Source organism: Gossypium arboreum, chromosome 9 (assembly GCF_025698485.1).
Source record: "Gossypium arboreum isolate Shixiya-1 chromosome 9, ASM2569848v2, whole genome shotgun sequence".
Lineage (NCBI taxonomy): Eukaryota > Viridiplantae > Streptophyta > Magnoliopsida > Malvales > Malvaceae > Gossypium > Gossypium arboreum.
Window position 1 is genome coordinate 81566738 of NC_069078.1, and position 25862 is coordinate 81592599.

Sequence of the window (25862 nt, forward strand, 5' to 3'; positions counted from 1 at the left end):
ATTAGACAACTTGTGCTGCTGGTAAGATTTGCTGCTGCTTTCCAATCAGTGCATAAGTCATCATTTTGAGTAACTTTAAAATTAAATAAATAAAACTTATATATGAATTTATACCAGTGGTTGAATCAGAAATTGAAGGCCTGCATATCCTGTGTATCCTAGCTGGGTGTTTTGATTAACTTCTTTGTAGCATTTTTGTGTGTATGTATTTTTTCATCTGAATATGGTTTATGCTTTTTTGTTTAAATATTGTATTTTTCGATCTGTTTTGATGCTAGCTTCTAGCTCTCGCAAATGGTGATCGTATCAAGGACAAACAGCGTAGCAGGAACTCTTTTGTCGTGGATTTGGATAAAAAGCTTGCAGCAGAAAATCTCTTGGAAGAGTTATCAGCATACCATGGACCTGTTATTAGACAGGTAATTAGATTTTTTTTCTTTTTATTAATAATTATTGGTTCTTCTTTGTTGTTATTCTTGGCTAGGTTATTGTTGTTGCCATTTTTTCATTATTTGTCAGATGAAACAAATGGTGGAGATTTATATCAAGCTTGCAGAACTTGAGACCAAGAGAGAGGTTTTATTACATGCTTCAAATGTCCACTGTTTCTTGTCATTACAGTTGGTTATGGTTCTATTTCACTAGAATAATTTATTAATATTCTCTCAATAGGACACTAGTAGAAAGGTACCACTGCCAAGAGAAATTCGCAGTGTTCGACAGCTGGAACTTGTAAGTGCTAAAATATCGATTCATAGCTTTTGAATTGTTGGTTTTTATTCAGAAGGTTTCACGTTAGCAGTTACACTCTTCCTGTGTTAAAAATATTTCTATCTTTTTCTGTTCAGGTTATATTTTCATTAATCATAGTTAAAAGGATTGAGGCAGACTATCTTTAGAGAACTATTAACAGATCTATTCTCTTTCTATAGGCCCAAATACTTAAATATGTATGTTTAACATTTTTTCTATTACATGGGTTACAAGTAGCAAACTTTTCTGAGGTATTTAATCCGTAAGTGCTACAAAAACTTAGCTGAGTGTTCCTAGGAGGAAGCATTGATGGTACCATGACATTTCAGGTGTCCCAGATAGGTTTTTAACTTCTCAATTTCATTTTTGTTGAACCCTCCTTGTTATTAAGGCTTCTCTAGGCTCAGTTTTATTGTGTTCATGTGAACCTATCCTTGATTTCATGTTTGTCCCTTTTTGGAACCTCTTTCCTGCTTGGAGATTCTCCTTGCGGTTTCTGGCAATGCTCCTTGGTATTCCTTAGATGCAATGATGCTTTTATCCTCAATCATTGCTTTTCAAGGTTCAGGCTTTTCTTGCACCCGCCGTTTGACATCTCTCTGATTGTGTTATGGATGTTTCTGCGGGCGGAACTTATGTTAAACGTTGTTAATTTCAGTTCTCTAATTAAGGTTTAGATTGTGATTTTATTTCTTTCCTTAGGTTTTTTTTTTTATTATGATTCTATTTCAATTGATTTCTTTCCTTTCTAGAATAGGTTTCCTATTTATGGAGTAATAAACCTTATGCAAAATTTCTATCAAAAACCTAAAGAGATCTGGATCTCTCTCTAACGAGTCCTCAGGTTGTAGGCTCTCTTTGATGAGCTTGAATTGTTCTCTATCCATCACCCATGACTGAATCCCAAAGTCAGAGTTGTAATAGATTGTTGGGTTCAAGCATCACACCCCGTCAAAGAACTAAGAAACTAAATGTTGACAATTACTCCTGCAGATGCTATCTAAGGAAACTAAATATTGACAATTACTCCTGAATCCTGTTATCTTCATGCTAATTTATTTGTCTAATTACATCCTGATTATGGCATGTTTCAAACGTATTGAAGAGTAGAACATAAATTTTAAAGCACATTTTCTTTGAGTAATCTGAAATTTTTTAAATTTGACTTTTGATCTTTTTAACTCATGCTTGGTTCATGTTGTTGTAACTGGAAAGTAACTGTTATCCAAAACCAGTTCAAGTTTGGCTTTTTGTGACAGTTTCTTCTAACTGGTTTTCTTTATTTCTTGATCCTTGGTGGAAAGAAATTTTTCTTTAGCAGCTACCTTGTTTTGGATTTTTAGTTCTTACTTCATTCAGCAGCTATTTAGTGCAACTTTTACTTCTTGAATGCTGCTACTGGGATGCTAAACATTGATTATTCTATTTTGATAGGTACCTGTAGTGACAGCTAGCTTTCCAGTTGACCGTAGTTGTCGATACTGTGAAGGCTCTTTCCCATACTTCAGAGGATTGGCAGACTCGGTCATGTACATTTGGCAATTTTAATTGTTTGAGATTATATCTTCATTTTTCAGTATAATAGCTATGGATGCTAATTGTTATGGATGTTATAAGCAGGGTAATGAATGGTGTAAATGCTCCAAGAGTGGTTGAATGCTTGGGTTCTGATGGTCATAAATACAAGCAGCTCGCAAAATCTGGGAATGATGACCTAAGACAAGATGCTGTAAGAATTTTCTCTATCCATCTGTTCAGTATCTTCTTGGTGACATGGTCAATCTTAAGATATAATCTCAGAAATCTATAGATAGAATCTCAGAAATCTATCTTCTCAGTCCCTTTCAGCATTAAATATAAAAGTCTATACTGTTGTCATTAAATTTGGCCAGAAAACTTTATAAACATCATGTCAAAGTTCAGTCAAACTAGTCTGAAGTCTCGTATGAGCACATGTTGTGCATCTTTTTCATTTTTGAGGAATGCATCATTTAAATTGAATATAAACTCTGAGAGTACTTTTTCTTTAGGTTATGGAACAATTTTTTGGACTAGTAAATACTTTCCTACAGAATCATAGCGATACATGGAAAAGGAGATTAGTCATACGTACATACAAGGTACTTCCTCATTTCTTTTATAACAAGAATGAAATATTATTTCACTCTTGTTTAGCTGAAGGTTCATTTTCAATGTGGATCAAAGAATTGGTTTCTTTTTCATAATTTTGAAATCTTGGTTTAGATGATCATTAGCTTATAAATTTCCTTTTTCCTTTTCTGTAGTTTTGAAACTTAAGAACTCTTTTGGGTTTTCATTGTCCTTGGAAAGACTACAAGCATGTCTTCTGGTTGTATAGTCATGTATATCTGAATTCTCTTTATTTTACTTGTACTTTTTCCCTGTTCTCCTTCTTTAGAGGCATCTGATATGGCATAGAAGGTACTTATATTGATGATGGCATCTATGCAGTGTTGTTTTTTTCTCTTCAATTGGAATTTCGTAAGAGATGCTAGGTTCCCTTGCATTGGTTATACAATTTCACCATTTTATTATGTTCTTTCAATTGTTTGCTATAGAGCTCATATGATTAATTTGATTATATACTTGAAAATAATGGAGAGAGACATGGGGATTGAGGATTCTTTTTGAAGAACTTGAATGATTATAAGGTTTTGTTTGATTTTTGGCTCTGTGGTGATTTCACCAAGTAAATCATGGAAGATGAAAAAAGAATTGCAGTGCTGGCTAGTTCTGTATTTAAGTACATATGTTTGTGCATTTTAATTAAAATTTGATTTCCTTTCAGAATTATAAATGCATTATTATTGATGAATTAGGTTGTTCCTTTCACTCCAAGTGCTGGTGTTATTGAATGGGTTGATGGCACACTTCCTCTTGGGGAATATCTTATAGGAAGGTTTGTTAACTTACAACAGTTCCAGTCCCATAGCATTGCCAGTTGACTGTGAGATAAGACACGAACTTTAATGACTCAATATCATCAATTTTCAGCAATAGGAATGGCGGTGCACATGGTCGCTATGGAATCGGAGACTGGTCATTTCTAAAATGCCGAGAACACATGTCAAATGCAAGTTGCCTTTCCCTTCTATTGTTTCATCAAAAACAGTAGTTTTCCGTTGCTGTAAAATTTCTAACCAGCTTGGATTGCATGTCTAACCCTTCTTCCTCTGCTCTATCTCTTTTGTGATAATCAGTTGGATTATTTCTGTAAGCTCTAAATGTTCTAATTATCTGAAGAAACATTTCTAACCCTTCTTCTCCATGGAGATTGGCAGATGAAAAATAAAAATTACCTGATATTGTTTTTATTTGATGATAGGAAAAAGACAAGCGCAAAGCCTTCCAGGAAGTTTGTGAGACCTTCAGGTTTAAACTTTGGAATATAAGATATCTTATGTTTAATTGTTATGGTTTTCAAATCCTAACGTACTAGAGGCTTTTTGCAGACCTGTCATGCATTACTTTTTTCTAGAAAGATTTCTTCAACCAGCTGATTGGTTTGAGAAAAGACTAGCTTACACGCGAAGTGTAGCAGCTACTTCAATGGTAGGCATACTCTGCTCTGCATTATTGTATTCATGTTAAAGTCAAGAATTGTTTCCCCTTGTTATGCCATCCAACTATTTTAACCTTCTAGGACATGATCCCGTTAATCCAAACATAAATAGATGGAAAGACAAAGAATGAACCAAAAAGCTTAGTTCCCATGTCTTTTGCACTGATAGATATACTCTTTTTAGAACAATGGGTTGCCAAAAATGGGCAGTTATTCTGTTTCCAACAAGCAAAGTTCTTTTCTTCTCTCTATATTGACAAATTCCACTTTGATATAAATCGTTAGAACAAAGTGATAAATGGAATAAGTTCATCCATTTGGAGGATTTTTGGTCTGTATTATTTCCAAGAAAATCATGTTTAAGTTCTTTCCTTTGAATTATTTATTTATGTTTTAAAAGGTACTATTTCTGATTTTTGAGTATTAGTAACTTCTATAAAAAAAATTATTAATAACGATTCAAATTAAATTCTGATTCATTACCTCTTCGCAGGACAATGTAGTCTGTCACAAAATGTAATAATACTGAAAACATCTTTGTTTCAGGTGGGTTATATTGTTGGCCTTGGAGATAGACATACTATGAATATTTTGATTGATCAGGCCACAGCAGAAGTTGTTCACATTGATCTTGGTGTTGCTTTTGAACAAGGTTTAATGCTCAAGACACCAGAGAGGGTAGCTTCTTCCATAATTTAACTTTCTTTTTTCTCTCATTACTTCTTTCAGTTATTGTTAATTAATGAGAAATCTGACATATTTCTGTGAAATAGACTTTAAAACTTATCTCGTACAATCACCACTCCCATAGGAAACTAAATTACAAAAGCTTAGAAGGAAATCTTTCTTAGGAGTAACCCGAAAATTAATGGCCAGATTTTTGCAACTAAATAAGGGAAGAAACACAACTATTGTAATCTCTCCTTGATTTAAGTCAACCAAATCAATTCCTTAAAAAAAACAATCCGTAGGTGACATAGCTAGTTTGCATTTTAGATTCTTTGGATCTTTTGTCAATTATGGATGTTCAAAGGATTAGTAGAAAGTTTAGGCACGTGTAGCACAGGTTTCGGGGAGAGGGGTATGAGGGGAGTAATTATGTTTCCTGCAATTTGACACCATTTTACCATTGGTAACTCTCTTTTGGTTCCGGGAGATGTAGTATATGTAGTGAAGTGATATGACCCATTGGTAATGTGATCAGTAGCACCCAAATCAACAACTCAGATTTATTGTGTTGTACTTACCCTTGAGTAAAGAGAATGTGATAAGGAATGGTTACCTAAATGTGCAAATGAACATGTATCAACCTTTTTTCTATTGAAGTAAGAAGATTTCGGAGCTTCTCATTCTTCTCTTTGTTTAACTGATTGGTCTAAGTTTGGGATGGATTTGAGGTTTCAGAGACAAGATATTATGGTTTTTCTGGGTTGAGAGAAATGGTCTTTCTTGTTTATATATTTATCTGTGTACAATATTGGAGAATCTAGGATTGAATTCCTTTATTCGAGTCAACAAATCCTCAAGGATTTGTCAGCTATTAGTATTTCTCACCGTTTATTCCTTTAATTGTGCCAGGTTCCGTTCAGGCTAACAAGAGACATCATCGATGGCATGGGTGCTGCTGGAGTGGAAGGTGTTTTCAGAAAATGTTGCGAGGAAACTCTCTCTGTAATGCGAACAAACAAAGAAGCTCTAATGACTATTATCGAGGTATGACTTTCGTGGACAACTTAAATTCCCCACATTAAGTATCCTTTCCTGATGATGAAAACCCTTTGCAGGTTTTTATCCATGATCCTCTTTATAAGTGGGCTTTATCACCCCTGAAGGCTTTGCAGCGTCAAAAGGTATTTTCTTGAACAATATTTTTTGCATTGAAGTTCAAAATTTTTTTGGTTGAGATAAACGAAGAGCAAGATGATTGACATTGGCAATTAAAACCCAACCTAACTGCTGGCTTAATGATAGACCAGAAATTCATAATTGTTACCATTTATATAAACAAATAATAGTCCCTCGCCTCCATATTCTATTTTATAGCTGGTTTGTAATATGTATGTATACAACTCAGTTAAGCCACCTAAGGTATGTAAATAATCTAATTGAACTAGTTTGTTGGGGACTGATTCATTAAATAGGCCACCTGTTGGGTATTCCTTTCTTTGGAGTACAGGAAAGTCAAATTTTGGTAACTTGGGGCGTCCAATCGGTTTACTCGCCTCCAAAACCAATGATTCAAAAACTGGACCGGTGGTCAACTGGTCAGACCATTAATTCCCGTTTCAACTGGTTCGACCAATTGGCCTTGGTCCAATGACAATTAATTAATTAATTAAAAATTCATAACATTAATAAATTTAAAAATATATATTAAAATTTATAAGCTAATTCAACCAGTTCCTGGTTCATCCCGTCTGGTTCCAACAACACTGTCCAAAACTAAGTAGTGTCCTACTAGGATGGGATTCGATACCTAATACTTGATGTTCGCCTTCTTATGTCTTTGGTTTCAGTTTCTCTTTCCAGTAATTAAAGTCCAATTTTAGGTGTTGCATTACTGACAATTGGTGCTAAGATGTAGCATCTATTCTATACTATCATCTTATGCTGTGCTTGGAAACATGAATTCGGAAATTTATGTATGGATTCCATTTGTTATATAAATTATGGAATCGAAATCATGGATTATATATGTGTTTGTGAATTAATTAAGATTCAATATCATATATTGAAAGATTTAAAATATGAATTTCAAAATCGCAAGTATATTTATAGGAATTTCAATTTCACCGCTAAATGAATATCTAACAAATTAATGAATTTGAAAAATAATCACTGATATCATTACATTTATGTGTTTATCACGCATTTTGCACTAAATTGAAATTCAAAACCATTTTCTGAAAAAGTTCCAAAATGCAAGCTTAATTATTTGAGCAATAGTTCACTGGGAGTCATCACCAAATTTAATCTTTGAGAGAACCAGCACTTTTATGTAAACAGTAAATTGGCTGAAATGCTTTGACATATGTTTCTGGAAATGATACTTATCTTCTCACAGCATATATTCTCTGTTTTTCCCACTTGTTGGTTAACAGGAAACAGATTACGATTTGGATACAAGCATAGAAGGTTCCCAAGATGATTATGAAGGTAATAAGGATGCTGCACGTGCTCTCCTGCGTGTAAAACAAAAGTTAGATGGATATGAAGAAGGTGAAATGAGAAGTGTCCACGGGCAGGTAATATTCAATTTCAGCTGTCGCATTATTGGTCCTAAATCAATGGAGTTCAAATTGAAATGTTTGATTAATGTGATGTAGGTTCAGCAACTAATTCAAGATGCCATTGATCCTGAGAGATTATGTCAGATGTTTCCTGGATGGGGAGCTTGGATGTGATCCCTTTTCCATATTCTTTTTTCACCGGTAACCCCCACCCCCCACATTTACACCCAATCATGTTTCTGTACAGGCGGTTCTCTATTTGTATTTTTTTTAATGAGGTTTGAGGGTTTGAGTTTGGGTGTTTGTACATTTTGTACAAGAAATTATTACAGGATTTCTTTTTATTTGGGAATTTTAGGGTTTCCGAAATTCAAGATTGGTTTTATAAAATTTGAATTCTCTTGCATTCTTGCCAACGACTTAAAAACCTGATGTCAAATCGGTTAACTCTTTGCTTTTCAATTCAATACTAATAAGTAAATCCCAAACAAAAAGATTGAAAAATCGACATGTTTTATGTCATTCAAGATAACCCCTTTTTTTTATTTTTTTTGAAAAGAAACAGAACTGTTGAATTACATTATATTAAGCTGAACAAAAACATCTCTAGCTTTATCAAAGTAAAGGATTGTTATCATATCTTTTAGAGGATTAATAATTTGGCAGTGATTGACATGCTTCAAAAGTTGTTGGATAAGCTTGATCAAAGCAAAATTTGATCCTGTTGAAGAAGTGTCTTTGGAGAATCTTATCACTTCCAAGCAGTCACTTTGAATCATCATCCTTTGGTACCTATGGCCTTAAAGAAGAACAAGACCATTCAGAATACCCAAAACTTAACATCAAAGATTGAACATTACCTCAAATAAGGTTTGTACCCTAGAATCTAATATCTATTTTTGTCACATAAAACTCCCTCAGTTCATGCAGTTCCTGAGTTTGTTTTAACGGCACCATCAATGCCTAAATGGATTCAATTACCTGGTAAAGAATTCTCAAATCTAGTTTCATGCCGCAATAATAAGTCTTCATTGTGAGTTGGAGCTAGAGCCATTCTGTTTAGCCCAATCATAAGACCTTAACAATTTTGAAGGGGCTTCAAGTTACATCTTAAAAAGTAAATATTTTTATTTTTTTATATAGACCAAGCAAGCAAACCAAAGAGGCAAAACAAGTTTACCTCTCCCACGGTTTGCCTCAAGAGGTTTTGAATATATGAAGCTAGCCACTCATGGAGATTATTCGAGAAAAAATTACTACTATGATTTACTGGAATAACCTTCAACCATACTTATTTCGTTGCGGGCATCTTTAATCACATGCAGAACATCTTTTGATTCATGTCCGCAAAACAAAGAAGAACTATCATGTCCGATCCCTCGCCTCACTTGTTCCACATTGGTGAGTAATCGTTGTTGAAGGAAAAGCCATATAAAGATGCGAACTATTTGATGTCCTTGAAACTTCCAAGCAACGGTCTTGGAATGTTATGGAAGGATGCAGCACCAGTCTTGTGGTTTTGAATTTTTTTTTATTTCTGTTATTGCATTTTTTAGTGTAATTGTTAAACGCTGCGTTTTTGGCGTTAGAAACTTTAATGAAATAGTCCGTTGTAGCTAGGGTCTGAGTCGTGTTCAAAACGAAACGTTTTGAGTCAATACCATTTAATGAAAACAGTGTGTTTCAGGCAACTATTATTTAACAGCTTGCCAGTCTGTTCACAGAAATCGTTAGTTTCCCTCTTAAGCACCATTCATGGGGGAAAATTGTTATGCAATTCAGTGGATTGGTTTGCTCATCTCTCGTCTCTCATCTCTCATCTCTTTCTCTCTCGAAATCTCTTTTCTCTTCTTCTCTTCTTCTCTTCTTCTCTTCTCTGGTAAATTTCTTCTGTTCGAGTTCTTCACACATCATTTCAATAGTTGAAATAGAATTGACTCTTGTTTTATTTTCTTGAGGGAGAATTGTTGCCGTTGGTGTAAGCCATTTTCCCGGCGAAGGTTATTGTCACTCAAAAGCTCTTTCACTTTTAGTTCTAAATTTACCTTGATTTCCTTGAATCTCATCTTTTCCCACTTGCGAAAGCTCCTCAGTTCCTTAGACAACTTCCTCACTGTTTATATCCCTGCATCGCGCCTCGACTCTTAGCTTTGCTCCACCACCGTTTCATCCCACCACTGTCAGCCTGTTAGCTTCTCCCCGCTCTATCCCCATTTCAACTTCTGCCCACTCCTGAATTCAAGCACGCATGTCACTCTAGTTGCTCTTCCGCCGCAATCTGTCAGTTTGCTCAGATCTCCGATTATATATTTATCTAATTAAATATTTATACCAAACATTACCACTTGGATGATTTCAAATGGAGAACCCAAACATAATATAAATTCACAAATATGCCAAGCACTATTAACCTGTCAAAGTTTTATATAAATATTTTAACACTTTCAGTACAATGATATCATTAAAAAAAAAAAACATAAACATGACATCAATTAGATGTAATAAAAACAACCCTGCTTAGCGGAGGCTGCTACTGATTGCTCGCATTTGTCCTATGTTTACACCCAACCGCAACATGTCATGCTCTATATTCTTTAATTTGCCACTTCTAAATTGGACATTATACAACTAAACGGGGGAATGATATCAATATCTTCAGATCGAGACACATGATACTAGGCATCTTTGAAAGAATGCTAGCCTTCTGCATAAACTGAGAACTTTCGAGTCTTCAAGATAGAGCCTGGTTTGGTCTGGGGGTGCAGGGGAGAAATCTATTAGGTAACGAATACACATGAAAAGAGTTGTTCACGAGTTTTGTAGGGTATTCACCTTGTAACATGTGCAAGCCATCAGTTATGCAAGAACGGGACTCAGACCAGATGATTGTTGTATGCTAGCAGCATAGTCTCGAGCCCACAGGTCATAATGTATAATCTCCTCTAGGGAAGGAGTGGCCACATATTCTTCCTGGTGCTTCTCACATGTTAATTCCACCACCTTAAAAATATCCAAATAGCTGATCCTGAAATTGGGTAACAATTTATTTAGCTCCAATTCATCGATATCCACAGGAGGATCATATCCATACCCATGTCCGAGCAACATAAATTAAGATAAAAATATTACTACACATGTATGGAATCCCAACACTATAAAAAACCAGCAGATGATTCAAAGTTCCACCAGAACCTGAAGAATTCCCGGTTTGTGTAGAACAAAGAGTTCGTGAATAACAATGCTGAGTGCCACGGCCAATCATATCACTCCAAGAGTTACTGGGAACTGAAGATTCTCAGAGTATGAGTACCCAAGGCAGAATTAAGCACCTCAAGGTGATTCGCTTGATTGATTATGCTAGCATAAACTTCATTGACCAATCTTTGATCAAGAGGTTGGGGTTCCACACTTGGTCTGTTGCTGGGTGCAGTGTGACAGTAGCAAATGGTGACAAGATCCTAGATAGGGATACTTGTGAAGCAGTTAAATGTGGGCATGAAGTTCACAGCAAAAAAACTGATTTCTTGGTGCTAGTTCTCATGGGCTGTGAATAGGTACTGGGGGTAGAGTGGCTCAAGCAAATCAGGCCAATTGTGTGGGACTTTACAGGTCAATGCAGTCTGCTGTTGACAAGCACCTCAATTATGACTCCCATTACCAACAATGCATGTCAAAATCAAAATGCAAACCACACACAGACAGAGGACCTCCAAAGACATATAGCTCACTATGCTCTGCTGTTTGAAATTTCGGAGGAGCTATCTCATAGGTAGCATGACCATAAGACCATCTCGGTGGATAATTCTCAAACAGTCAAAATAAGGCCATACTGATACCTTACCATACAGAAGTTGAGAGAGAGAGAAAATGGTTGTTGAGATGAATGATGCAGGCATCATCAGGAGGATGGGCTGACCTATAGGCAATGCAACAATCTTCTGGTTAAGGAAAGATCTCTAATCCCTTGGTGGAAGAACTGTTGGATGAATCAACTAGAGCTTGCTACTTCTCTCAGCTAGGCCTAAGGTGGATAATAAGAAAGGGAGAATCTTTTTTTGCTATCAATTAGTCCATAAATATTTTTTTTAAATAAAAGTACATGGACTCGATTCATTGAAATTGAGTAGAGGGACCGAATTCATGCTTTAACCTTATAAAAAAAACTCAAAATTCCATAAAAGGTGAAGGCAGAACCCAGACATAAAACTGTAAAGTGAAAGCAACATTCGCTAACAAGATAACATCAGGAAACAAAAGACTTACTTTTCATCTATGAACAATTCCACAGCTTTCTCATTAGCTGCACTAAGAACTCCTGTCATGGTGCCTCCAGCCCTTCCAGCAGCATAGGCAAGACTCATGGAGGGGTATTTCACGTTGTCAGGAGCCTTAAAAGTTAGTGAACCAAGTCTGCATCATCCATCAACCAACTTAACCCATGAGAATGAGTATGGAGGCAATGCATTTTCAATAAACTTACTTTTTCAACCAACAAAAGTTTCAAAGGTAACATGCAGTAAATTTTGTAAATCGAATAAACTTTGAAAGTTTCAAAAGTTTCAATAAACTGTTATATCAAACCTGCTGGCATCAGGCTATTAGCATTATTATTATCATCACAAGTATTATTACTGTTAATTGTAAGTCGAATGAAAACCTATCAAACTTTGAAAACTTAAATTAGCAGTGAAGTAAATTTTGAAAGGAGACAAACTAATTACTTGCAAAGATCAAGGCGAGGCCAAGTTATTTCAGAGCAATAAATTCTTTCTGGCCATGACATAGTGTATAGGATTGGCAAGCGCATATCTGGCCATCCCAACTGAGCCAGCACTGATGAATCCTTCAAAACAAGAAAATGCAAAAATAATGATGGGAATGAAAATTTTAATTACATTCTATGCTCTCCACATCTTGCAATTCAAGGGGACAGGTCCCACACAAACTAAAAGGTAAACAGCATGTAACATTTGTAACATCACCAAGAAGAAGTAGCCAACAAGATTAAGTTAAGAGTAACACCTGTGTTTCAACCATTGAATGTATAATAGATTGCGGATGAATTACTATCTCGATATCATCATACTCAGCTCCAAATAGGTAATGAGCTTCAATGACTTCTAGACCCTGTCAAATAGACAAATCACTTAATGCTAGTAATTGAGACTAGGTTGACATCAAAATGATGATATACTATTTTAAAAAGTACAATGCTTGTAATTTTGAATAAGACGTTTGATAAAACTAAACCTTATTGAAAAGGGTAGCAGAGTCCACAGTAATCTTTTTCCCCATATTCCAGTTAGGATGCTTCAAAGCATCAGCTACTTTGACTTCTTTTAATTTATCAACAGGCCAATCCCTATGTGGGAAAAAATGAGCAAATTGTTCAATACAGCTTCTTTCTAGCAATGTTAAAGCAAGTTATATTAAATGCTCAGTAAAAAATATAATCGAAATGGAAGTTCATGTTTATGCACATCCAGGCCTAGTTTTAACAATGTCAATTTCTTTTCAATTGAGGACAGAAAGTAAGGAGATGTCAGCAAGTAAACAGTTCATTATATCAGGCTTTCAACTTACAAACTTAACCATTCTAACTTATATTATGATTCTACACCTGAAAGCCCCACCAGATGCAGTCAAAATAATACGCCGAAGTGCACCCTCTGGTAATCCCTGAATACACTGAAGAAACACAAGATTCTATGAGCTTGATCTGTAGTTATCAAGAATGAGTTAAGCAAGTTGATGCAACAAGTTACACCAAAAAAAGAGCAAAGACAGCCAACTGTTGACAAGAAAACAACACATTTGACAAATAATCTCTGAAATATGAGCGATTTTCAAATAATCTTATTCATTGTATTATGGTCCACACCTGAAATATGGCAGAATGTTCGGAATCAGCTGGAAGAATTTTTACTTTATGTTTGTGAGCAAGAGGAAGGACAAACGGGCCACCAGCAATCAAGGTCTCTTTATTGGCCAAAGCAATATCTTTGCCTGCTTCTATTGCAGCAACTGTAGGCTACAAAATATAAAAAATAAAAGATCAGGATTTTAGCAGAGCAAAAATATATACTAATAAACAACAAACTATTTACTTCTCTTTCTAATAAATATTCTAATGGTTGACGGTAAACTGTAGTTCAAGCAAAAATATATACTAATAAACAACAAACTATTCACTTCTCTTTCTAATAAATATTCTAATGGTTGACGGTAAACTGTAGTTCATAATATCTTGAACATACTTTGTTCAGTGGATACAAAGGAAGCTATGCATGGAGGATGCAGAGATATATCTGCAGATATCAGTGCGTACCTTCAATCCTGCACAGCCTACTATCCCTGTAACTACAGTGACAGCATCTGGATGGCGAGCAACCTGGAAAATTTTAAGCAAACCATCTAAATACTAAAAGTTGCTTTATCTTGTTAAAAAAAAGAAACAAAGAACTAAATGATAGGTACCTCTATAACACCTGATTCCCCAGGAATAATCTCAGGCTTTTGCTCCATATCAGCCAAAGCCTCTTTTAGTTCATTTACCAAAGACTCATTTCTAACAGCAACCAATTGAGGTTTGAATGTCTTAACCTTTAATAAGCAGAACAATTATCAGCCTACAAAGTTGCTACTCCCTATTCATTAAAGCAAAAACTCAATTCATGTTTTAAATCTTATAAGAACAAATTATCAGACTCTATCATATTGATTGTAACACTTTTAAGCATCTGCTGAAACCAGTTTATACGAGATTATACTACAGAACCACAGATGACTCAAGTATCAGTAGGTCATGATGACACCAATATCATATTAGTCCATGAATCAAGCTACTCAAGCCCAAGGTTGACATCTCCAAATAGTTTTTATGTAAGAAAACACTAACGCATTACAAGTTGCCGGTAAAACTGAATTGTTACCTGATCAACAAGAAGGGTCACATTTGAACCAGCAGCAAGCGCCACAACTCTGAATTTATCTGGATTCTCTCCAACTATGTCCAACGTCTGCAAAACACCAAATTGTGATTCTAAACAATTTGATCAAGTGCTATGCAGGCCTAAAACTGGAGCAAAAAGCTACATAGGCAAATGGCCGCTAGATAGTTTAATCGTAAAAGGCCAAAAACTTGCTTTTAGCATGTAATAATTAAAAGTTTTTGGCTTTGCCCCATTTCACCTGAGTTCCAATGGAACCAGTTGAACCAACGATGGAGATAGGCTTGGGGCCATCCCAAGTTTTGCGTCCGGGATCTGGAAAAGCTCGTCCAGGCCATGCAGGTGGTGGTTGAGGAGCCTGAGCTGAACATTGAACTTTCCTCCCAAACGTGGTGCCACAGTCCTTCTTCAAAACAAAACCCCCTTAAAATTCACAAAACAACAATCTTTAAAAATACAATCCAAACCCAAGAAACTATAAGAGAAGCATTTTCAGGGATTTGAACAAATAAAAACAGTTTTCCAGGTGTCTAGGAAACCAAACACGGAAAAAAGAAAGGATGAAACTAGGATAAGTTGCAGCAAAAAATAAAAAAACCTGGAAATAGCTTGGAGAAGGAGCTGGACTTAGTAGAACCCAAGAAGGAGATAGAATGGATTTCAGGAGGAGAAACCAAATTCAAAGCCATGATAACTGTGAAAAGGAACTCCCTTTTAACTCAAAACAAAAAGGAAATCACACCAGGCTAGGCTTTGGAGAAATGAAAAGTGGGGGTGCCAAAAGAAAAAACTTTGAGAACTCTTTGAATAAGGAATTGGTATTAATGTGTGGAGGTGGGGGAGTTTGGGAAGTGGCAAAGGATGGTGGTGGTGGTCTGCTGGCGTTTGTTTTTAGCATATATATATATATAGTTAGGCAATGGGACAATTGGGACGGTAACATCATCAATAACATACACCTATTCTCACCAGTTACCACCATGGTTTGGTAGTTTACTCTTTAAGACCCAAGATGATGGATGATGGTCTCATCTCCCTCGGTCGTTTCATAAAAAACTTGTTAATCAATTTTATAATAATTTTTTTTACTGAAATTGAGATAATAGTCAAATAACACCCATACAATTAAAAACTTAAACAAAAACATATATTTACACGCGAAAATAATAAAATAAAAAATAATACATTCAATTTAAAAATAACTTTTAATTTTAAAAATTTTAACTTAGCAAAAGAATTTCAAAGTAAACAAACCTATTAAAATCTTTTAAAAGGAAAAAAAATTAAAACTTTAAAATCTGTTAGAAAAATGGATTAAAAAATTAAAAGTTAATAATAAATTAAGATATTTTAATGAGTGAAGGGGAAGTGGAAGTGGAAGACGGCCGGTGGTGGTGGTTTGCTGAGTGAGCAATGGAAGAAGTGGGATGGTAATACATGCTTAAATATACTACATTATACTTTTTGACTTTTTAAGACGAGAGGATAAAGGAATGATGATAAATTAATTATTTTGAAATAGAACTACGAAAACGTTTATTATATGTTTCACTTAAAAAACTATATTGCTGAATAAAGAAAATACCCACTATCACGTAGTGGGTGCGCAAACATTATAGGTACCAAACATATTTTTTGGCAATATTTACTACTGCATGCATAATAATTTTATTATTATAAAATTTTCAATTGAATTTTATGTGATAGGTTAAGGGATATCAATTAAAGAATTAGAAAATTAGACTATTTTATTTTATTTTATTTTATAAACTAACTGATTAATTATAAGGTATTTTTATATTTTAATTTTGTATATCTATACTATTATTTAAGTGTATAATTAAATTAGTATTACGGATTAAATTAACACCAAATCAATCAATAAAATTATTAAATTAACCTTATATATTTTAATTAAATTATATTTTAATTGAATTAAAGAAATATACTTAGCTACTTTTTTTCACCTAAAATAGGATTTTTTCTTTTGGGTAAAAGAAATGTAAAATTCAATTACGCATCCACAAATCTAAGGTCAGCAACACTAGTCATATAAAAAAAATAACTCTCAAAATCTTTGACACCAACTTACCTTACCTAAAGAAACCATATAAAAGCTAAATTTATAGTATAATTAAAAATAAATTAGGATATTTAGATTTTCTATTTTAAGAAATAACTCTTGACTAAAACCAACTATTCACTTAAAAACAAGACTTTATTTTTATTTTTCTTTTAAAATATAATATTTGTATTTTTTAAAAATTATTTTCAACCACAAAATTAATATGATGAATTCGAGTATTAAGTATTTTATTGAGTTGGTATCACCCTCAATCGGGTTATCAATTCAGTTAAAAATTACGAAAATGTCATCCTGTAATAAAAATAAACTATAATGTTTGAGGGTATTTTAGTCTTTTTATTTTAACAAAAACCAATTACAATATGCATATGGTAGGATTTAAACCCATACCATTTGATTGAGTAAAATCTTAAATTTACCACTCAACTAAAACTTATTTTTTATGTATTTTATACATTTTTATTTTAATATACACAAGCTATTATCTCCAATTCTCCATTAGTTGTATATCTGTACTTACTATTTATTAAGTGTTTTACTAAATTGGTGTCACTCTCAACTAGACCGCTAATTATATTAATAAATTATGAAAATATTCTTTTGTAATTAAAATAAGTTATGTTATTTGAGAATATTTTAGTATTTTAATTTCAACTAAAACTAATTAAAATATGCATATCGTGAGATTTAAATCCGCGTCAATTTAATTAGTAAAATTTTAAATTCACCACTCAACTAAAGCTTCATTTTGATGTGTTTTATACGTTATTATTTTAATATGCACAAATTATTATCTCCATTAGTTGTACATATTAATAATGTTGTTAATTGAATTGGTGTCATAAGTCAACTCGACACTAACTCACATTTGTTGACAAAATCATGATAAATAATTATAGTATATTTAGTACTATTCATCTAATACATTTATGTGTATAAATTTTATTTTACTCTTTATTTTAATATCGTAATGATTAATTAGTTTTAAACTATACGTTTTTATTTATTGTATGTTATTCTTAAACACACAATTATATTTTAAACATATAATTTCTATACACATATACATATAATAAAATTTCTAATACTTTTTACATAATTTACTTAATTAAATTTGTTTCACTTTATATCAAACAAAATCACATATCACTTTATATCAAACAAAATCACAAACTTTTTTTATAAGAGTTATATGTAGTACTTACTATGTCCAAAAATTTACAAAGTTGGTGCATTCATTAATTACACATTATCTCAATTAGTAAAATTATTTAAAATAAAATTAATATTAAAATATTCAACTAAAGTGAATAATATTTATTTTTTTAAATTTACTAAATAATATTAAAATAATTGGATTGTATAGTCAAATGAGATTATGGATATAATTTCAAACTTAAATATTTATTAAAGATTTATTTGAATAGCAAAAAGTAATTCGGTGAAAGTGTCATTACAAAAATTATAATTTTTAGATGTGTTTGGTTGATGAAGTGTAATTGCATCGTAATTCTCTACGTCATATTTGGTAGTATAAATTGTAATTACACAATTATATAATTTATATTTTAAAATATATTAATTACTATAAAAATTTTCAGTGCGATAATTTTTATAAATGAGTAATAAAAATTAAAATCAAATAATCATATGTAAAATGTTATTTCAAAAAAGCAGTTAATAATATGTTTACTAATAAAAATAATAAGAAAAATAAACATATTGAAACACATTTTTATAACATGTAAATTATTTTTACAATACACTTTTGACCATAACTTTAGAAAAATTTTAAGATTTAAATAATATAATTTTTATTATAACTTTATAAAATTAATATGAATCGGTTTAATAATATAATTTAAAAAAATGGTCATAATCATCCTAAACATTTATACGTGTTCATGCTTATAATATAATTTTACAACTTAAAACTTGTATAAAAATCATTTTAAAGTTAAATAATATGTGAGTGTTTAGAAAACAATAATATAATTGGATTTGGATGTAATTAACTAAGTAATTGCTTCTAATAATTGAGAAATGTAATCAAGATGCGTCAATTACACTTAATTTGGTGAAGGTTGCCAATTATAATTGTTACTCAAACATATCATTTATATATAATTATAAGTAATTATATCTAAATTTAATTACTAAAAATAATGAATAAATTCCGATGAGTTAAATTAATTCATTTTAACCTGGACGGTAACATTTTTGAGTTAGTCCCTCATGCATGTTTGTCCTCTCTATGTTTTGAAATTAAAATATTAACTTTCTTTTTTTTCCTCATTTCATCAGAAAAGAAGGTGAAAGGATGTAAGGACAAAGAGAGAAAATCCCAATGTCTCATTTATATAAAAAATTTATCGTCTTCTTCAAATCTAAAGATTCTTCATTCAGCAACACGTTTAATAATTCATTGTTGTGCTGAAATCACTAAGTTCAAAATTATATATCTTTGGTATTATTAAAATCAGAATTTCTGCGCCAAACGACACTTTGATCTAATAATAACATGTAAACTCTGAAATTTTAAGATGCGAATGAAGTTTTATTATTTATAGGTTTCATAATTATATTAAATTTATCGAAATATCATTCTGTTTAATTAGATTGATAGTTGACTTAACTCGATTATACAATGATAAATATTTAAGAGTGAGTGTTTGATCAACTCGAGTGAAAAAATTTAAGTTAATCGAATTGACGATTCCTTTTTAAGTGAAAAATTAGATTTAATTTCTTTTCAATTAAGTGAAATAGTTCGAGTTAAATTAAAAATTAAATGTGTCAAATTAAAATATTATTGTAATATAACTAATTCCATGTTAAAATATGTAAATTTGAAATCATATATATTTGAAAAATTTCAAAGAAATATAATAAAAAAAACATTATATTTTAGTATGATAAACTTGAATTATTAATTAACTTATTTAGGTTCTAAAATTATTATTTTATAAAATTTTATTATTCTTTATATATTCTTTAGAATTTGTTAAAATTTTTAAAATATATAGATTTTAAAATTTTATAAATATTTTAAAATTTAAAATTTATTTAAAATTATTTTATGATTTTTGTTGAGAGAGAGGCCAATTTGTTCATTTTAAAAATTGATAGGAACCAAAGGGGTATTTACACCAATTTGTTATTCAAGTTATTCGAATTGTAAAATTCAAACTTGACTTGAAACTCGAATTACTTATTAGAGTTGGCTTGAACAACTCGAACAACTCAATTTAATTAAGTTGAAAACTGATTTTTTTGAATCGAATCAAGTTTTACTCACCTTTAATAAATGGTCATATAGTGATTGATTATGATTATAATTTTTTGTTTAATTTTAATTCTAAGTAATAGAAAAAATGAGGGTTGATGCAATTAAAATGGTTAGAATTCTTATAAATAATTGCATTGAGTTAAATTAAAATAAGAGAAGGGATCTAAAGTTTGTGAAATTTGGAGATATTCCATTTCATGAAGTTTGTCTCTTCACAAATAACTTCCGTATAATTGGTCAAGTAGGAAACATGAAATATAAGTGGGCGCATTTTGGTCATCTTTTGTCTTTCTAGACACAAGCATCTCCCCTAATTTTGTTCTCACTTCAACTCTTTCTTAATTATTAAACAGGTGCTTCTTTTCATCATTCCAGATTCTTTCTTTTCTTTCTTTTTCTAAGTAAACTTTGATAACTGTAAAGTTTTTTTTTTTTTTTTTTTTATAGATTTCAGTTAATGTTAAATCAATTGTTGATGAAACTCGAATTCTAATCATTGACAAATTGCTAAGAATTATTGGGCTAATGCCCAAATAATACCCCAGCCCAACATCAAGTTTTGCCTTAACGAAAGACATCTAGCAGCACATGAAACAAACTTTTATAGCTTCCAACACTTGGTGAGATCACATATGGGCACTTGTCATGTGCCGCACTCCTGACACAGATTACCTTATATCCCATACAATATACTTCGGCTCAGCTAAGAACAAAAATGGGGGACTATCAATTAACCCATACTTGACCTCCAGGGCAGTTTGGCTCAAGGTCCTAAGTAACATCATCTTCCTCTCATGCTTCTTTTACTTATCATTTCTTTGCTTTTCTTACATTAGAGCTTTACTTAACCGTTTCATGTCAAAAGCTCTAGGTATCCAAGTGTTGGAACTGCTGTGGTTCGTAGGTCATTCCCACGTTTCTCCTGCCCCCACTTTCATGTTGCATGGTAATTAGTGGGAACTACATTTGTATGTGTGATAGTGGACATGTAGATGGTGGTTTGACATGCTCGATAGTGGTGTTATAATATTTATTTCAGGCAATGGCGGGAAATATTTATGTTTGATATTTTTCGCTGTTCTATATTGTAAACTATTGTTTATGCTAACACGAAGAACATTTCAGAGTCTACGCTCTAAGACCCCTTAGCTCACTTTCTTTCACCATAATGCCCTTCATAAATCAATTTATCCACCTTGAAGTCCAACTTCTATAAAAAAAAGTTTCAAACAAGTACAACTTAAGTTGGTATTACCTTGCTTATCAAGTTCCAATGTGAAAATAATTGTCAAATTCAAAGATTAACTTAAACCCAAAAAAGTTCAAGCCCTATTGTAAGAATAATTATCAAGCTCAAGCCTTAAATATTGATTTAATCCAAAAGTAATCTATTGAGTTGGAAATGTTAACTTCTTCGCTCGTCACCTATTGAAACAAAAGAATCTTCGAGTTAAAGAATCACAATTTTAGGAGTCAACAATGGTGAAGAGCAGGCAATCATCGACAAATAGGAGGTAGGAGATTCTTAGGCAAAAGTGATTCATCTTTAATCCATTAAAGTGATTATCATTCACAACTTGCTAGAGAAGAAGAGACAACACATTGGCCATAATAATGGAAAGGTACGGGAAACAAGAGGTTGCCTTGTCTAAGACCTCTTTTTGGAGCAAACCCTTCTTTGCTCTCTCACCATCGATCTGAAGCCTAGACGGACAGTGAAAACTCGTGTCATGCCACAATTCATTGGTCACAAAAACTCATTTTTCATGGGAGTTGATTGAGAAATTTCCAAGAAATTTGGTCTTAAATCTTAATCATGTCAAATTTAATAGTTGTAGCCTCTTTTCTCCTTTATCTTCGTTTCTATAATGCATGAAAAACTTTACGGGGGATGATAGTGTTTTGTTGAATTTGTTGATCGGTCACAAATGCAAACTCGATGAGGGTATATAATATTTGAAAGAAATAATTTCGTCTGTGTAGCCATATCCTTAGGGTGATTTTGTACATGAAAATACAATAGCCAATGGGGCGACTTTGAGAGATCAACTCCGGGTCATTTGCTTTCATGGTCAATATAATGTTCGTGCAGTTGACTTTTTAATAAGAATCTGGTGCTGGAAAGAAAAATTGAAAACCGTCAGCGCCCTCCTTGATCACGTACCAAAAGTTGAGGCAAAAAGTGCCAGATAAACCATTGGGCCCAAGGGCCTTAAGGGAACCGATTTTAGAAACATTTTCAATTTCCTCATTAGATGCAATATCCATAAGAACAACATTCACCTCTTTGAGAATCAACTTGTCCACAATTGCAAACGATTCATTAATTCTAGGAGTTAGAACATGATGGAACAACTCAGACACCTTATCTTCTTCATCAACCCATTTCCCGTCAAGCCCCTTATTTCTTCGAATGGCATTGGTGTTGCGATGTTGAATAGTGTTGAGAGTGCCAAGCTTGAGCCAATTATTTCTTCCATCTCCTAGATGGAGTCTGAGTTTCTTTTTCATGGCTTGAGCTTCATACCTTGTTTAAGTGGTAGTCTGGGCCAATTGTAGGTAAGCAGGTTTTTAAGGAGTTTGGCCATCATCTTTCTATTATTCCCGAATTTCGACCTTCTCCATTCGTGGAGAAATGAGAAGGTAGTCCTGAGTTTCCATGGGTGCTGTGATCACCCAGATCTCCCGTACTCCAGTTCCAACTGTCCTGAATAATTGCACCACAATTTGTTGGCGGAAGGAAATATCAAATTCCATTCCACCATCACCAACACACGGTCAAGTTTTTCTTGAATAGCATCAACCCGTCCTAATTTTCCACGAGATCCATAAATTGCAGTCATCAATCCACTGACAATTTTTTTTTTAAATGATAGAAATATACCTAAAAACATTTCAATATTTATATCTCTTCATGAGAATGAATACATTTTTTGAAACAAATGCTAAGACACTGATATGTAAACTTCTAGTGGTTCATCATCTGTTTTCTTCTCCAACCAAAGGGGGGTGGAAGTCATAATTATCAATCTTTCTGTTCCATTGGGAGCAAAAGCCATACTATCAGTCTTACCACTTTTTTTCTTCAAGTGCTAAGGAAGTTGCGGCAATCTGAACATAGAGTAGAGGGTTATATAAATGATGAGATTTGGATCCCTAATATGTCAGATATCACTTTGTGGGAGATGATTGCATGAATGAATTGATCCAAGACCTTAATTCTGTACGCCATCTTTTTACCGACAATGAAATAAATTTGTTTCTCCTCTGGAGATATATAGACATTGAGGACAACCAAATTAACCATCAGAAAAGTACAGCCACAATTAATTAGCTGGGATAATTGTTTCCCTTTGCTTGGATTCCAGGCAAATCTCCAGAGAAAAGAGTGACAAGAGAATCTATATATATATATATATATATATTGATATTAGACCTGAATCCACCACAAAACCGGCTTTGACAACATTAATATCACCCTACGATAGCTTGATAAGAGCAGATGTGCAGGGCGATAGAATCCAACTCCTATGCAGACACAAGAACCAGGCACCAAATGACCAATAAGAGGGTGTATACCATATCCAAATCTGAATGCTTACATTGTTATCTTTTGAAGGGAAAAATTTTCACAAGAAAAACATGATATCATATGTTCTCTGTACAATAACTAAAACCGAATGTGCAGCTCAAGTTGATTTAATCCAATCGTGCTATGATTTTGTAATTGCCTCAGAGATCATGCAGATTCATGGGTACAGAGTTCGTAACCAGATAAAAGCGAGCTTAATGCAAATGCAGTGAAAGCCAGAAACGCCATTGCAACTGAGGCACTAGTCATCTCAGTGAATTCATCTTTGCCCCAATTAGATTGCCAGTCATCTATTCGCGTGGCTGCCGCAGATGATGCTGAAAGCAAAAGATAGGCTAGTATCTGCAAGATGAAACCAAAGAAGCAAGCAATTCTCTTTCAGCATTTTGCTCTGTGTTTGCACATATAAATGCATGCCTTTGTGTTTCACTTGGACATTTTGCGATTCAAACAGCCATATGTATCTTATATAATACTTAAATCCATAGATCTAGTGCAATTTTATTAGCAAATTGATGCAAGGGCATGTAAAGTGAACTCAACCTATCACAAAAATGGGAAATCTAATTAACAGTTGCCAATACTGATACACTGATACTCGACAACATGGCAAGACCAAGAGGCATATCCAGGGAGAGTTGCAGTAAATTAACTTTATAGTAATTAAGAAAATGCCAGGGGTGAGTAACTGCTAACAATGAAAGCTAAAGAGGCTAGTTTACAATTAAGTGTTCTATAAAATGCAAAAAACTTGCCTGATCCATGAAGAAATCGAAATGCTGACGAAGGTAATGGCGAATGACATGTTTTCGCATGATGAGATGATAAGCTAGAGCATAGGCTTGAAACCCCGCATATACAAATCCAATCACATTTACCGATAGGCAATACCTGTAAAACATATACATTCAGTGAAACATGTTAATGTAAAAAGTAGACATTTAATGAAGCATGTAATGAAGAACCTGTATTCTTTATAGCGGTCGAAAGAGTCACCGCTCCAGCCTGAGGTTTTATCAGCAGCCATAACAGAGAAAGATATCAAGCATAAAACAATTTCACTTAATCGAAACCCTAGAGCTGCCATCTTCACAGTCTCCTTCACCTTCGATCTCCTCAGCACAGCCGCCACTGCCCTTGCTCCTCCTCCTCTTCCCCCTCCACCACTCACTTTCGTCTTCGTCGTCATCCCCTGTCCTTCCTCCCTCACCGATCGGTTCACTGACAATTGCAAGGATTGTTGCGGTGGAGTAGTCGGCGGAAGCGGAGGCGAAGCAAACGGGGAAGAATTGGCGTTGAACTGGGTGGACTTGTCGAAGGCGACGAGTGCCTTGCAGTTGTCAACTGGGGGGGAGACTGCCGGAGGAACATGAGGAGAGGAGGTATTTTGGGGATCGGGTGGGTCGGGGTCACCGTGGTCTGAACAGAGAGGAGAGTGGGGCGAGTCGAGGTGAGACAGTGAGTCGGAGTTTGAGGAAGAGGATCTTTTCATGATGTCATCGAGAGTTTGATTGTTTTTCATCGAGGCTTTAGGTTCCATTTCTTTCCGGAAATCTAATGGGCTGAGTAAAAGAGAGGAAACAAACTAAAATTAAAATTAGAAAGAAAAAGAAATCAGGGTTTGGGGGTAGCGAGAAATTGAGTGAGTGAAAAGAGAACGATTGAAGAATATAAGACTTTTTAGGAAATAGTTACTTTTATTTATCTTATATTACATTTTAGTTATTTTTGTTTAAAATGTTATATTTTAGTCACCTATGTTAATAATTACTTGGTGTTTTTGGTGGTGTTTTTGGTGAGTAAAGGTTATGTTTCTGCAATGAAGAATATGATAAGAGAGAAAAATAATAGGGATGAAGAAAAGAAAATAAAAAATAAAAAAATGTTAAAAATATAAAAATATAAAGACTAATTTTAACAAATGAAAACATAAAAAAAACTTGGTAAATAATTGAGAACCGAGGAAAACAGAGGGAGAATGAGAAGGGAAATAAAAAAAAGAAAAAAAAAGAAAGTTCAAAAAACAAAAAAGAAAAAAAATTAAACTATTGAAAGCGAAAAGACCAATTGTTTAATTTAACCTAAAATTTTCATTTAAAATGATGATTTAATGTGCTTAGTCAGCTACACCATTACTGTTAACGACAATTTACACTCAGTGACTAAAATGTAACAACAAGATAACGACTATATCGTAGTATTTCAAATATAAGTGACAAAAATGTAACATGAGACAAACAAAAGTGACTATTTTAGTAGTTTACCCGACTTTTTAATTTACTGATTTACTTTAAGCTTTAGCTTTCGATCAAGTGCAGTAATTTATGACAAAGCCCAGGATTTTTACCGGTAAATTCCCCTCACGTTTCTTTGGTACGA

General features: G+C 33.3%; 3 protein-coding genes across 5 annotated transcripts in view; 1 reads left to right on the forward strand and 2 right to left on the reverse strand.

The window, feature by feature from the left end:
* LOC108456394 (serine/threonine-protein kinase ATM) overlaps positions 1-7956 on the forward strand; it is a 55626-nt gene extending 47670 nt beyond the window's left edge. For both annotated transcript variants that reach the window (XM_053018734.1, XM_053018735.1), the window contains 15 exons: positions 279-419; positions 520-576; positions 673-732; positions 2188-2282; positions 2374-2482; positions 2784-2873; positions 3594-3673; positions 3769-3847; positions 4100-4146; positions 4227-4326; positions 4883-5014; positions 5915-6049; positions 6121-6186; positions 7438-7581; positions 7663-7956. In XM_053018734.1, coding sequence (XP_052874694.1) covers positions 279-419; positions 520-576; positions 673-732; positions 2188-2282; positions 2374-2482; positions 2784-2873; positions 3594-3673; positions 3769-3847; positions 4100-4146; positions 4227-4326; positions 4883-5014; positions 5915-6049; positions 6121-6186; positions 7438-7581; positions 7663-7740 — 1413 coding nt within the window. In that variant the 3' untranslated portion in view covers positions 7741-7956. The remainder of the gene's footprint in view (positions 1-278; positions 420-519; positions 577-672; positions 733-2187; positions 2283-2373; positions 2483-2783; positions 2874-3593; positions 3674-3768; positions 3848-4099; positions 4147-4226; positions 4327-4882; positions 5015-5914; positions 6050-6120; positions 6187-7437; positions 7582-7662) is intronic.
* Positions 7957-9972: 2016 nt separating this feature from the next.
* LOC108457312 (1-deoxy-D-xylulose 5-phosphate reductoisomerase) lies at positions 9973-15556 on the reverse strand. 2 transcript variants are annotated; one of them, XM_017756299.2, is made up of 13 exons: positions 15115-15556; positions 14758-14939; positions 14499-14585; positions 14044-14169; positions 13895-13957; positions 13448-13597; positions 13187-13254; positions 12817-12928; positions 12589-12693; positions 12288-12409; positions 11830-11976; positions 10399-10591; positions 9973-10319 (listed from the first exon to the last, which is right to left on the reverse strand). In XM_017756299.2, the coding sequence occupies exons 1-12, from the start codon at positions 15203-15205 to the stop codon at positions 10423-10425; spliced, it is 1422 nt and encodes a 473-aa protein (XP_017611788.1). In that variant the 5' UTR covers positions 15206-15556; the 3' UTR covers positions 9973-10319; positions 10399-10422. The 2 variants fall into 2 exon arrangements, with proteins under 2 accessions (XP_017611788.1, XP_052875076.1); XM_053019116.1 differs by lacking the exons at positions 13895-13957; positions 14044-14169.
* Positions 15557-23448: 7892 nt separating this feature from the next.
* On the reverse strand, positions 23449-25463 carry LOC108454574 (CASP-like protein 4A3). The gene is made up of 3 exons (XM_017753078.2): positions 24449-25463; positions 24239-24374; positions 23449-23825 (listed from the first exon to the last, which is right to left on the reverse strand). The coding sequence occupies exons 1-3, from the start codon at positions 25021-25023 to the stop codon at positions 23631-23633; spliced, it is 906 nt and encodes a 301-aa protein (XP_017608567.1). The 5' UTR covers positions 25024-25463; the 3' UTR covers positions 23449-23630.
* Between the last annotated feature and the right edge of the window lie 399 nt (positions 25464-25862).

Bases quoted from the DNA above. Each gene is read 5' to 3' on its own strand.
- LOC108454574 (XM_017753078.2), bottom strand. From the start codon at position 25,023: ATGGAACCTAAAGCCTCGATGAAAAACAATCAAACTCTCGATGACATC. The intron at 24,375-24,448 runs GTTCTTCATTAC...TATGTTTTACAG, and splicing joins GACCGCTATAAAGAATACAG to GTATTGCCTATCGGTAAATG. The intron at 23,826-24,238 runs GCAAGTTTTTTG...TTCATCTTGCAG, and splicing joins TCGATTTCTTCATGGATCAG to ATACTAGCCTATCTTTTGCT.
- LOC108457312 (XM_017756299.2), bottom strand. From the start codon at position 15,205: ATGGCTTTGAATTTGGTTTCTCCTCCTGAAATCCATTCTATCTCCTTC. The intron at 14,940-15,114 runs GTTTTTTTATTT...GTGAATTTTAAG, and splicing joins CTTCTCCAAGCTATTTCCAG to GGGGTTTTGTTTTGAAGAAG. The intron at 12,410-12,588 runs GTGTTACTCTTA...CTTGTTTTGAAG, and splicing joins ATTCAATGGTTGAAACACAG to GATTCATCAGTGCTGGCTCA.